Below are 13,265 nucleotides of genomic sequence, written 5' to 3'. Positions count from 1 at the left end.
ATAACAAACATGTATACCATCTGTAAATACGAATAAAACATTTACATTACGAGCCTAGTTGGTATAGCCATGGAAAAAGGAAGGAACCTTCCCGCTAGCCATGATTGGCTGAGATAATGAGTGGGCTGGAAATGCCAAGAGATGAGTTCGGATTGGTCTGCCATGTAGCGGGCTTCTGTCTATGGTCGTCCTGTCTGGGTTGGCGCCCCCCCTTGGGTTGTGCCATGGCGGAGATCGTTGTGGGCTATACTCAGCCTTGTCTCAGGATGGTAAGTTGGTGGTTGAAAATATCCCTCTAGTGGTGTGGGGGCTGTGCTTTGGCAAAGTGGGTGGGGTTATATCCTTCCTGTTTGGCCCTGTCCGGGGGTGTCCTTGGATGGGGCCACAGTGTCTCCTGACCCCTCCTGTCTCAGCCTCCAGTATTTATGCTACAGTAGTTTATGTGTCGGGGGGCTAGGGTCAGTTTGTTATATCTGGAGTACTTCTCCTGTCCTATTCGGTGTCCTGTGTGAATCTAAGTGTGCGTTCTCTAATTCTTTCTTTCTCTCTCTCGGAGGATCTGAGCCCTAGGACCATGCCCCAGGACTACCTGACATGATGACTCCTTGCTGTCCCCAGTCCACCTGGCCGTGCTGCTGCTCCAGTTTCAACTGTTCTGCCTTATTATTATTGGACCATGCTGGTCATTTATGAACATTTGAACATCTTGGCCATGTTCTGTTATAATCTCCACCCGGCACAGCCAGAAGAGGCCTGGCCACCCCACATAGCCTGGTTCCTCTCTAGGTTTCTTCCTAGGTTTTGGCCTTTCTAGGGAGTTTTTCCTAGCCACCGTGCTTCTACACCCGCATTGCTTGCTGTTTGGGGTTTTAGGCTGGGTTTCTGTACAGCACTTTGAGATATCATCTGATGTACGAAGGACTATATAAATAAATTTGATTTGATTTGTCTATAATAAGAGCTGGTCAGTATGTGTAGGTAATCCTTTCTAACACGTTTAAAAAAAAGATATCACGTAGTATAACTGCAAAAGTGTTGCTCTCCACTTTCTGGAGGACCGAGTTTTGAAATCATTGGAATTAGAGTATGATAGCTAGGGAGATGGAGAAAATGCTGGCGTTTTATCGTAAATATGCAAGAAGGCTGTTGTCTAACACACCTGTCTCCGAAATACATCTTCAAACTGGGCAACAATGGCATCCATGACAGAGAGGGAGAAGCATCCACCCATGAATACAGGTAAAAGAGAGTAAGAGAGAACATTTTCAGATATTACACATTTCAAATTTTGTCAGAAAGTTGTTTTCTTTTCAGGTTAAAGTGTACTAGCTAGCTAGCTAACTTTAGCTGGCTGGCAAGCAAGCTAACGTTACATGTATGATCTGTGTAGTAATATTATTCATATCTCAGAGCCATTTGCGTTGCTTGTTATAGCCTAATGTTAGCTAGCTAACATTGAACTTGGTTGGTTAACTACCTGAAGATTCATGCAGGGTAGTAACGCTATCAGTTGGGATTATGGTTCATTGTTTAGCTAACTAGCTACATGTCTGAACAAAAGACTCCACTATGCAAGTAACTATTTTAATAAAATGTTTATGATGTCACTGCGACAACTGTCGATAGACGTAGCTAGTTAATTCGTCTGAGTGTGCCAGAGCGCAGAATAACTGACTAATTTACAAACGCTCAACACCCGTTGAATATGGCCGGTGTCAGTGAACATTGGCAAAAAAGCGTAATTCAATTCTTGGCAGCAGGACAGTTGCAGTCACCAAAGCTCTGGACAACATAAAAACAGTGTAACTAGCTCTGATAGAGCGAGTGAAATGGTCAGAGTGAGTTGTTCTCTCATTTGTCTGGAAGTAACTAGCAACCTAGCCAACGTTAGCCATTTAGCCTGGGTGCTTGACTGCTGTTTTTAGGGCAGAACGCTCAGATCAACCCTACTTTTCGTCCAGAGCTCCAAGGGTGAAATACTCTGAATTTACGAACGGACAATCTGACAATGCTCTGAGTTTACGAACGCCCAGAGCACACTCTGGCATTCCAGATTAAATTGACGAACACACCTGTAGTTTAAGCCAGCTTTAAATGTCTTGAAATATTTGGTTGTTTAGTACATAGTCTCACATGTGAATCCTTGAAGAAATGTGTGGGGCTAAAGCTTAAAAGGGTGTGAACGATGCTGAATGGGTGTAGACAAAGAAGAGCACTCCAGTAGGTACCAAAACATTCAAGAGCCATTTTCTCAAAAGTGAGGTTACAAGTTTATCAACTTTCAAAGCAGAATTACTTTCCCATTGTTCCTCAACTGTAGTGTATGATATACCATTTTCTAGCTCTGAGTCTCTAATTTTATCCAATATAAAAAACACCATTTAAATTTTGCCACGTAAGACCGAATCCTCTCTGCTTTGTTCTAGGCTGAGGTCATTTGAATATGAAGTGTAAGTCCTTGATGTGTGCTGCTCTAAACAGGTGATAGGGCACGGCAGCATCCCAAATGACCCGCTATTCCCAATAGGACTCTGGTCAAAGGTAGTGCACAATGTAGGGAGTATGTGCCATTTGGGATGCAGCCTAATGACCCCACACAAGTGTGTGTGCATATAAAAATGCATGGATCCACAATCACACACACACACACACACACACACACACACACACACACACACACTCTCTCACAAACAAACACACACACATTCATATCATGTTTCAAGTTCTCATGTTTCTAGCATGTTTCACAGGGAATACTCACACCCACAGACATGCCCACACACAGAAACGCGCACAATGTGTGACCGTCTGTCTTCCCTCCCATGAGGGGTTACTTACAAAATGCCTTGATGGGTAAGTACCCCCTAAATAGGTGGACATGCGGACACCCACACGCACATGCACACAGGAACGCACGCAGGCACGCACTTATGCATACACACACAGAACTGGAGGGCTGACTTACAAACTGTAGGCCCTGGTATCTGGCTATGGGGAAGTCTTTGACGACGTAGGTAGGGGAGTAGAGACAGGCTGGCAGCACGTTCTCCAGACGAGATGCCTGGATCATAGGGGCTAGAGAGAAGGATGGAGGAGAGGAAGAGAGAGAGAGAGAGAGATAAGATAGAAACTGAGTTCCACTGTCTATACTTTACATTACATTTAAGTCATTTAGCAGACACTCTTATCCAGAGCGACTTACAAATTGGTGCATTCACCTTATGACATCCAGTGGAACATACTAGAATGCATACTCTAGAAATACTTTTCTGAACCATCACTTCAATCACCCCCCATTTCCATCTCTGACATTGCTGATAGCTACTTCATTGAGTAAAAGTGTACATACGATGCTTGTGATATGTGGTTGTCCCACCTAGCTATCTTAAGATGAACTAACTGTAAGTCGCTCTGGATAATAGACTAAAATGTTTAAAAATATATATATATATATTGCTTCATTGTAAGTGTTATGCTATATATGGATACTGGAGTAGAGGCATGATGGAGGTTCTTGAAAAAGGAAAAATAGGGTAAGATTAAGAGAGAAAAAGACTGGTAGAGAGAGATGTGCATGGCTGCCTGCTGCTATACTATATACTTACTGCTATAGAAAGTGTCTCGGGGGTCTGGTTTGAGCATGTCTGCTCCGTGCTGGCTGCTGAAGTGACTGTGCTCTTGTGACTGTTCCTCTACTGGTCTACTGTGACTGGCCAGGGTCTGAGGGATGTGGTCCACACTGTTCATCTTCAGACTGGATTCATCTAGGACAGAGAGAGAGAGAGGGGGAGAGTGAGAAAGCGGGGTTGAGAGCAAAATGGAGAAAGGGAGAGTGAGAAAGTGGGGTTGAGAGCAAAAGAGAGGGATAGGGAGGGACGTACATAGGCACCTGAGCAATAGAGCAAAAGGAGCAGCTCCACCCCCACTTTCAAAATAGGGGTGCAAATGATTTGTAATGTTTTAAGCTAGTCTGTACTCAAATAGATATGTCCGTATTATATAATGATCAACAGATTGCAATTTTTGCTTCGCTCGTACGCACCACTGTTTTGATTCCGTGCAGATAGAAAGCACTAGTTGCACCACTGGTGTTTAAAATGAAAAGCCACCTGCAAAATAAAATTGTTTATCTATTATTTTTAGCTGTGTCCAGTGGCGTTGGTTCAATGGCGTTGTTACAAATCATTTGAGCTGCGCACCACAAGCAAATGTATTGTGTAATTTAAATGTGCCTGTAAGAACCATGATGAGCACGGGCATGTCTGATTCGCTGTAGAGCAGATTCTGACTCTGAGTAGCCTTCCATCAGCCTGCCAAAGGTTGCACTTGAGCAGGAAACTGCATGTCTGGTAGCTCACGGGCTGTCAATGAGTAGCTTGCAAGTAGATAGTGAGAAATAATCAGTAGTAATATTAAATATGTGAAATAATTTTCAGCCCCAAGATTTACAGGCATTTAACACCATTCTGCATTTTTGCTATCTATTTTCCCAACTTAAATCGGCTAAATCACATCAGTTACAAAAGTAACAGTCCTGGCTGGGTGACCTGGTCTCAGAGCATTATGTATTTTTCTGTACGTAAATCTGAGACTCTCCATTCAGTGTGATGTGTTACATTTCGTATGGTATGTATTCATTGGTGGATGTCCATCATCCATTAAGTATGATATGTTCCAAATTACAATTCGTATGATAAGTTACAAATTTGCAAAATGTACAACATCTTACAAATTTGCAAAACGTATAATATGTTCTAATTTGTTGTGAGTAACGTTAACTAGGTGGCTAGGTGCATAATGCTAACGTGAGGTTAGGGCTGAGGTAAAGGTTAAGGTTAGGTTAAAAGGTTAAGGTTAGGGGAAGGCTTGGCTAAAAGTGTTACGGTTAGCGTTAGGAGAAGGGTTAGCTAAAATGCTAAGTTGCAAAGTAGATCAAAAGTAGAAGTGGTTGAAAAATTGGCAATTAGCAAAAATGCAAAAATGTCCTTTGGGTTGCTAGACATTCGCCTTATACATAATGCCAAAATATGCAGGGTGTATATTAGTACCTCATTATTTTTTTTTAGGTTGCAACAAAATGTTGGAAACCCCTGCTCTACCCCAAACTGTTTGAATATGTTGCAGATTTGGGGCCGCAATTTATGGATATATATAGCTGCCCCAAAAAAATCACATTTGATAATGATAATGATAAATTATGGCCAAGAGCCAGTGAGACGTGAAATGAACTAAGCCAGCTCGGAGTCGGACTCCGCAAACCAAAGGCAAGTGGCTATACAAGTAAGCAACTAGAGACGCAGCTGACAGACTAGTGGATTTGGGAGACGCTGGACATAAGGCCTTTTTTTTAACGACCGCGACTGCCTGCCGTGTCTACAAACCAATGACAGTATACAGTGGCAAGATAAAGTATGTGAACCCTTTGGAATTACCTGGATTTCTGCATAAATTGGTCATCAAATGTGATCTGATCTTCATCTAAGTCACAACAATAGACAAATATAGTGTACTAAAACAAATAACACAAAATATTGCATTTTATATATTGAATACATAATTTAAACATTCACAGTGTAGATTGCAAAAAGGATGTGAACCTCTAGGCTAAAGACTTCTCCAAGATTAAGTTTTGCCACATTGAATTATGCCAATAAAAAAAATCTAAACACAACATAACGTAAAGTACTGGTTCCATGTTTCATGAGCTGAAATAAAAGATCCCAGAAATGTTCCATAAGCACAAAAATCATATTTCCCTCAAATTTTGTGCGGAAATTTGTTCACATCCCTGTGCGACGAGATTGGAGATGTGCCTTGCCCTATAAAAAACACACACAATTTGAGTTTGCTATCCACAAGAAGCATTGTCTGATGTGAATCATGCCTCGAACAAAATAGATCTCTGAAGACCTAAGATTAAGAATTGTTACATTTACATTACATTTAAGTCATTTAGCAGACGCTCTTATCCAGAGCGACTTACAAATTGGTGCATTCACCTTAAGACATCCAGTGGAACAGCCACTTTACAATAGTGCATCTAAATCTTTTAAGGGGGGGGAGGGTGAGAAGGATTACTTTATCCTATCCTAGGTATTCCTGAAAGAGGTGGGGTTTCAGGTGTCTCCGGAAGGTGGTGATTGACTCCGCTGTCCTGGCGTCGTGAGGGAGTTTGTTCCACCATTGGGGGGCCAGAGCAGCGAACAGTTTTGACTGGGCTGCGCGGGAACTGTACTTCCTCAGTGGTAGGGAGGCGAGCAGGCCAGAGGTGGATGAACGCAGTGCCCTTGTTTGGGTGTAGGGCCTGATCAGAGCCTGGAGGTACTGAGGTGCCGTTCCCCTCACAGCTCCGTAGGCAAGCACCATGGTCTTGTAGCGGATGCGAGCTTCAACTGGAAGCCAGTGGAGAGAGTTGTTATGCAAATTTGCATTGCAATTTTATGCAAATTGTTGACTTGCATAAAGCTGGAAAGGGTTACAGAAGTATCTCTAAAAGCCTTGATGTTCATCAGTCCACGGTAAGACAAAATGGTCTATAAATGGAGAAAGTTCAGCACTGTTGCTACTGTCCTGCAAAGATGACTGTAAGAGCACGGCGCAGAATGCTCAATGAGGTTAAGAAGAATCCTAGTGCCAGCTAAAGAACATGCTAACATCTCTGTTGACGAGTCTACGATACATAAAACACTAAACAAGAATGGTGTTCATGGGAGGACACCACTGAAGAAGCCACTGCTTCACATCTGAAGTTTGCAAAAGTGCACCTGGATGTTCCACAGCACTACTGGAAAAATATTCTGTGGTCAGATGAAACTACAGTTGAGTTATTTGGAAGGAACACACAACACTGTGTGTGTAAAAAAAAGGCACAGCACACCAACATCAAAACCTCATCCCAACACTAAAGCATGGTGGAGGGAGCATCATGGTTTCGGGCTGCTTTGCTGCCTCAGGGCCTGGACAGCTTGCTATCATCGATGGAAAAATGAATTCCCAAGTTTATCAAGACATTTTGCAGGAGAATGTTAGGCTGTCCGCCAATTGAAGCTCAAAAGATGTTGGGTGATGCAACAGGACAACGACCCAAAACACAGAAGTAAATCAACAACAGAATGGCTTCAACAGAAGAAAATACTACTTCTGGAGTGGCCCAGTCAGTCCTGACCTCAACCAGATGGAAATGCTATGGCATGACCTCAAGAGAGCAGTTCACACCAGACATCCCAAGATTTTTGCTGAAGTGAAACAGTTTTGTAAAGAGGAATGGTCCAAAATTCTTTCTGACCGTTGTGCAGGTCTGATCCGCAACTACAGAACATGTTTGGTTGAGGTTATTGTTGCCAAAGGAGGGTAAACCAGTTATTAAATCAAAGGGTTCACATACTTTTCCCACCCTGCACTATGATTGTTTACACCGTGTGTCAAATAAAGACATGAAAATGTATAATTGTTTGTGTGTTATTAGTTTAAGCAGACTGTTTGTCTATTGTTGTGACCTAGATGAAGATCAGATCAAATTTTATGACAAATTCATGTAGAAATCTAGGTATTTCCAAAAGGTTCACATACTTTTTCTTGCCACTGTACATGAATATACAAAGCCATTGGTCACGTGACACCATTCATTCCTATGGGAAGACTCAATAGCGCATTGAAGACAAATGAAGTCGGTTAAGATATCTCATGGAGATTTAACATGCGCAGTTCGAGCTACTCCAGGTTGTGACGTTGAAGTCTAGCTCAGTGCTGCCTCCTCTCATTGAGTAACTCAAGTTGAAGGCCGGCCGGGATACTGCAGGTTGTCATTAGCAACTAAATTAACTTTAATAACCAGTTGTGCACTCATTCTACAAGAGTCAAGTTTTTTTGGGGAGGGGGGATGTTTGTAGCAACTGCCCTCTCTCATTGAAGCCACGGAAGTTCAAGGCCAACCGTTCCAAATTCATCTTTGTGTAAATATTAACTTGATGTTATAGTCGCTTATACTGTAGATATGTCAGTCCGTCAGTCAGTTGGCTAGCTGCCGCAGAGACTTCTATTACTATTGCAGTAACGTTAAATGGCTCTGGCAAGTGTTAGCCAGCTAGCTAGTTGGCTGGCTAGAAGGATGAAGTAAGAAGCGAGCGATAAACGGAGCTTGACCTCAGCAGGAGCAAAATATAAGCTACTCAATTCTAATCATAACGTTGCTTTACAGAGAGTACTAGTGAAACAGAGAGTGACGAGGGCGAGGCAGGCTGCAATGCATGCAGAAGAGACACAGAGAGAGGAAGCAAGCAGGGAGAGAGGTTATTACATTGGTTCCCATACTTGGGATCGGGGCCCCATCTGGGATCCCCTGAGAAAATCTTAATCTTAGCAAACAAATTAAGAACTTTACAAAAGAAGAAGATATGTTTCAATATGAACATCTCTCCGTGACCTACCTAGTAGGTCTACATTAAAATGCAATCAAACTGCAAACAATACAGTTCTACAAATGTAATACTCTTTTGTTTATATTCAGTGGTAGTTTGTCTTATCCCGATTTCCCATTACATCACTGGGTATTGTCATTATAGCAACCTTGGATCTCGACTAGGTGTTGGGTTGACGAGAAGAGAAGAGACGAGAAGAGGCAAGGAAAGGAGATGCAAGATGAGGAAAGGAAAGGAGAGATGGACGAGAGGAGAAGAAAAGAGGTGAGACAAGTGGGTATAATTACACCAATCAATGATGTGCAGGAAGGAGTGAGTGCCAGTGATTTATAGAGTGTCAGTAGCAAGGCCTGAGATGAGGAATGCTTAAAATTAACAGGGCAGCCCAAGTCGTCTTTTTAATCCCAAATGGGATTGTGGGTAAAGCAGAGTGGTACTGTATGAAGCATTTTCCCGGTGGAGAAAGTAAGAGAAGATGTGTGTGTGTGTGACAGAGAGAGAGACCCAAGGAAGAGTAGCTGTTGGTAAAGGATTAGCTTTATTAAATAAATGAATCAATGCAAAAAGCTGGCAGGTGTTCCCCCACCTCCTGCTTGGTTCACCTGCTCTTGGCACCACCTGCTATAAGGGCAGGTTCAAAGAGTGTGTGTGTGTGTTTGGAGGATTTTGGACTGAGGAATAGAGCTGGATGAGCAAGGATTGGCAAGAGAGTTCACATTGAGTTGAGAGGATCAGTTTCAGAGCCAGAGAGTTACTTCAGTGTGTGTTTGTGCTGCATACTGTAACAGCTGGGCCCTTCCTGATCCAAGAAGAAGCAGTGAGGTATAAGTGGAAAAAACCTGTAGGGCACTTCATTAAGTTTGCACCAACGACACGCGCACACGCACTCCTCCCTTATCACTTATTTGATGGAGCGGTCAGAATGGAGAGGGTTAACAGGATGCCAGCCTCTGACATCATGGTTGCCAAGTGAACTGTTGCTAGTGTCACGTTCATTTAACCTCTTGCTTCTACTTGGGACGCTTGCGTCCCAACTAGAGCTCTGGAAATGCAAATGCACTACGCTAAATGCTAATAGTATTAGTTAAAACTCAAACGTTCATTAAAATACACATGCAGGGTATCGAATTAAAGCTACACTCGTTGTGAATCCAGGCAACAAGTCAGATTTTTAAAATGCTTTTCGGCGACAGCATGAGAAGCTATTATCTGATAGCATGCACCAATACACTACAACACAAAAGCACAGCAGGGGACGTAAACAAAATAATTAGCATTTCGGCGTTACACAAACCGCACAATAAAATAGAAAACAGTCATTACCTTTCACCATCTTCTTTGTTGGCACTCCTAGATGTCCCATAAACACTATTGGGTCTTTATTTCGATTAAATCGGGCCATATAAAGCCAAGATATCGTTATATGTAGACTGTGTGATAAACGAAAAAAACAGCGATTTCACAACGTAACGTCATTTTTTAAAATTCAAAAAGTAGACGATAAACTTTCACAAAACACTTCGAAATACGTTTGTAATGCTACTTTAGGTATTAGTAAACGTTAATAAGCGATAAAAATCATCAGGAGGCGATGTAAAAATCATTAGCTGTCGTCTTGGAAAAAATTTCACGAGAGAGCTCTTCCAAATGATCTGGGCGGAGACTGGAGGTAAGTGGTTCCCCTGATTCGGTTCAACCAAGAATCAAAGATGATTCAATTCACAAGACTCTAGACAACATGGGGATGCTGTGGGAGTTGAATCCTTCGGTCTTATCTAATTCGGCTCACTGTGAACAATTGCTGGAAGTGGCGCAAGGATATTTATTTCCATTTTCTGTGATCAGGTTTTCCTGCGCTTTCCGATGTAACGCACGTTATGTTATAGCCACAGTCGTGATTTAACCAGTTTTAAAAACGTCCGAGTGTTTCCTATCCACACATTCTAACCATATGAACGTACTATATTCCTGGCATGAGTAGCAGGGCGCTGAAATGTTGCGCGATTTTTAACAAAATGTTCAAAAAAGTAGAGGGTAGGAGCAACAGGTTAAAGATGGATTGGACCAAGGTGCAGCGTGGTAGGCGTATATTTGTCTTTATTTTAAATGACACCGAAAAAACAACAAAACACAAAAACAAACGTAAAGCTACATGCAGTGCAGAAAGCAACTACACACAAACAAGATCCCAACAAACTAAAGGTGAAAAAAGGCTGCCTAAGTAACGATAGACAGCTGCCTCTGATTGGGAACCATATCCGGCCAACAAAGGAATATAAAAACTAGAATGCCCACACAAATCTCACCCCACACTTAATCAAATAGGGAAATAAAAAGGCTCTCTAAGGTCAGGTCATGACAGCTAGGCAACAATCTGCATCTGAGACCCAGTAATACGGAACTTGTTAAAACCTCTTTGGGCTGCAATCCCGTTAACGGGATGATATGACAATAGCCAGTGAAAGTGCTGGGCACCAAATTCAAAACAACAGAAATCTCATAATTAAAATTTGTCAAACATACATGTATCTTATACCATTTTAAAGGTAGTCTTGTTGTTAATCCCACCACAGTGTCCGATTTCAAATATGCTTTTCAGCGAAAGCACCACAAATGATTATGTTAGGTCACCACCAAACCACAATAAAAACAGGCATTTTCCCAGCCAAAGAGAGGAGTCACAAAAAGCACAAATAGAGATAAAATTAATCACTAACCTTTGATGATCTTCATCAGATGACACTCATAGGACTTCATGTTACATAATACATGTATGTTTTGTTTGATAAAGTTCATATTTATGTCAAAAAATCGGAGTTTACATTGGCGCGTTACATTCACTAGTTCCATAAACATCGAGTGATTTTGCATAGCCACATCGATTCAACAGAAATACTTAAATGTAGATGATAATACACATGGAATTATAGATATACCTGTCCTTAATGCAACCGCTGTATCAGATTTTTTATTTTTTATTACGGAAAAGGCAAACCTGAGACGGCGCTCATAACAATCAAGTCAAATTAGCCGCCATGTTGTAGTCAACATAAACCATAAATTACATGCTAAATATTCCCTTACCTTTGATGATCTTCATCAGAATGCACTCCCAGGAATCCCAGGTCCACAATAAATACTTGATTTGTTCGATAATGTCCGTTATTTATGTCCAATTAGCTACACCTATCCAAACGCTGGTGCTGCTCGACCATTTTTTCTGACAAAATCTTCAAAAAGTTATATTACAGGTCGAAGAAACATTTCAAACTAAGTACAGAATCAATCACTAGGATGTTTTTACCATAAATCTTAAAGTCATAAAGTTCCAACCGGAGAATTTTTGTCTTGAGGAGGAACGGAACGCAAGTGGATATCATGTGGAATGCACGTGACCAGGAAATGGCTGACTGCCAGACACATGGCTAATTCTGCTCTTATTCAGTCCCACAACACAGTAGAAGCCTCATTCAAATTTCTATAGACGGTTGACATATATTGGAAGCTCTAGGAAGTGAATCTTCATTCATATCGCAATGGGATTTCAATAGGGAATGGTTAGAAAATATACCAACCTCAGATTTCTCACTTCCTGTTTGGATTTCTTCTCAGGTTATTGCTTGCCATATGAGTTCTGCTGTACTCACAGACATCATTCAAACAGTTTCAGAAACTTCAGAGTGTTTTCTATCAAATACTAATACTATGCATATATTAGCAACTGAGACTGAGGAGCAGGCCGTTTACTCTGGGCACCTTTCATCCAAGCTACTCAATAGTGCCCCTGCAGCCATAAGAAGTTAATTATCGTTAATGATCATGAGGTCATAGATTCATCAACCTTCCATTACAACGCTAGAATAAAGTGTTTTGAGATGGGGTGTTGAGTTTTAAATGTGTTAAAATTAAAGTATTCATAGAGCTATTGGAAATCTTTGGACATCCATTGTGACACTCGATGATCTAAGGGGGCCAAGGGACTGTAACATACTCTGTTTCAGGGGAATCATGGCTCTCTCCAGATATACTGTCCCCATCCATACAGCCAGCAGGGTTCTCTGTACATCATGGTGACAGGAAGAAATAACTCTCTGGGAAAAAGAAAGGCAGGTATACGTTTCATGATGTGATTGTGGTAACTTACAGGAACTCAGGTCAAATTGTTCTCCCAATATGGAATAACTCACTATCAAATGCCGACAGCATTACCTCCAAAGATAATTCTCTTCATTCATCGCCACGGCCGTGTATACTTGACTATTTCCACATTTTTCTTTGTTTCAGCCTTATTCTAAAATTGATTGAAACATTTTTTTCCTCATTAAACTACACACAATATCCCATAATTAAAAAGCAAAAGCAGGTTTTTAGAAATGTTATATATATATATATATATCGTAAATGTCACATTTACGTAAGTATTCAGCCCCTTTACTCAAAAAGCACATTTCGCAGCAATAACGGCATCGAGTCTTCTTGGGTATGACGCTACAAGCTTGGCATACCTGTATTTGGGGAGTTTCTCACATTCTTCCCTGCAGATCCTCGTAAGGTCTGCCAGGTTGGATGGGGGGCGTTGCTGCACAGTAAAATTCAGGTCTCTCCAGAGATGTTAGATCGTGTTCAAGTTGGGGCTCTGGCTGCAACATTCAAAGACTTGTTCCGAAGCCACTCCTGTCTTGTCTTGGGTTGTTGTCCTGTTGGAAGGAGAGCCTTACCCCACCCAGCCTGAGCGCTCTGGAGCAGGTTTTCATTAAGTATCTCATTGACTGCTCCATTCATTTTTTCCTTGCTTCACCATAGGAATGATGCCAGGTTTCCTCCAGACGTGAAGCTTGGCATTCAGGC

At 41.7% G+C, this 13,265-nt stretch overlaps 1 protein-coding gene across 1 annotated transcript in view; it reads right to left on the bottom strand.

Moving 5' to 3' along the window:
• Window positions 1–13,265, bottom strand: part of b4galnt4a (beta-1,4-N-acetyl-galactosaminyl transferase 4a) — a 471,729-nt gene that overhangs the window by 33,588 nt on the left and 424,876 nt on the right. Inside the window, 2 exon segments of the mRNA XM_029668828.2 lie at window positions 2,966–3,075; window positions 3,606–3,764. Coding sequence (XP_029524688.2) covers window positions 2,966–3,075; window positions 3,606–3,764 — 269 coding nt within the window.

The sequence above is a fragment of the Oncorhynchus nerka genome, linkage group LG9a (assembly GCF_034236695.1).
Source record: "Oncorhynchus nerka isolate Pitt River linkage group LG9a, Oner_Uvic_2.0, whole genome shotgun sequence".
Lineage (NCBI taxonomy): Eukaryota > Metazoa > Chordata > Actinopteri > Salmoniformes > Salmonidae > Oncorhynchus > Oncorhynchus nerka.
The sequence above is the reverse complement of the archived record's forward strand: the minus strand, read 5'-3'. Positions and strand labels throughout refer to the sequence as shown.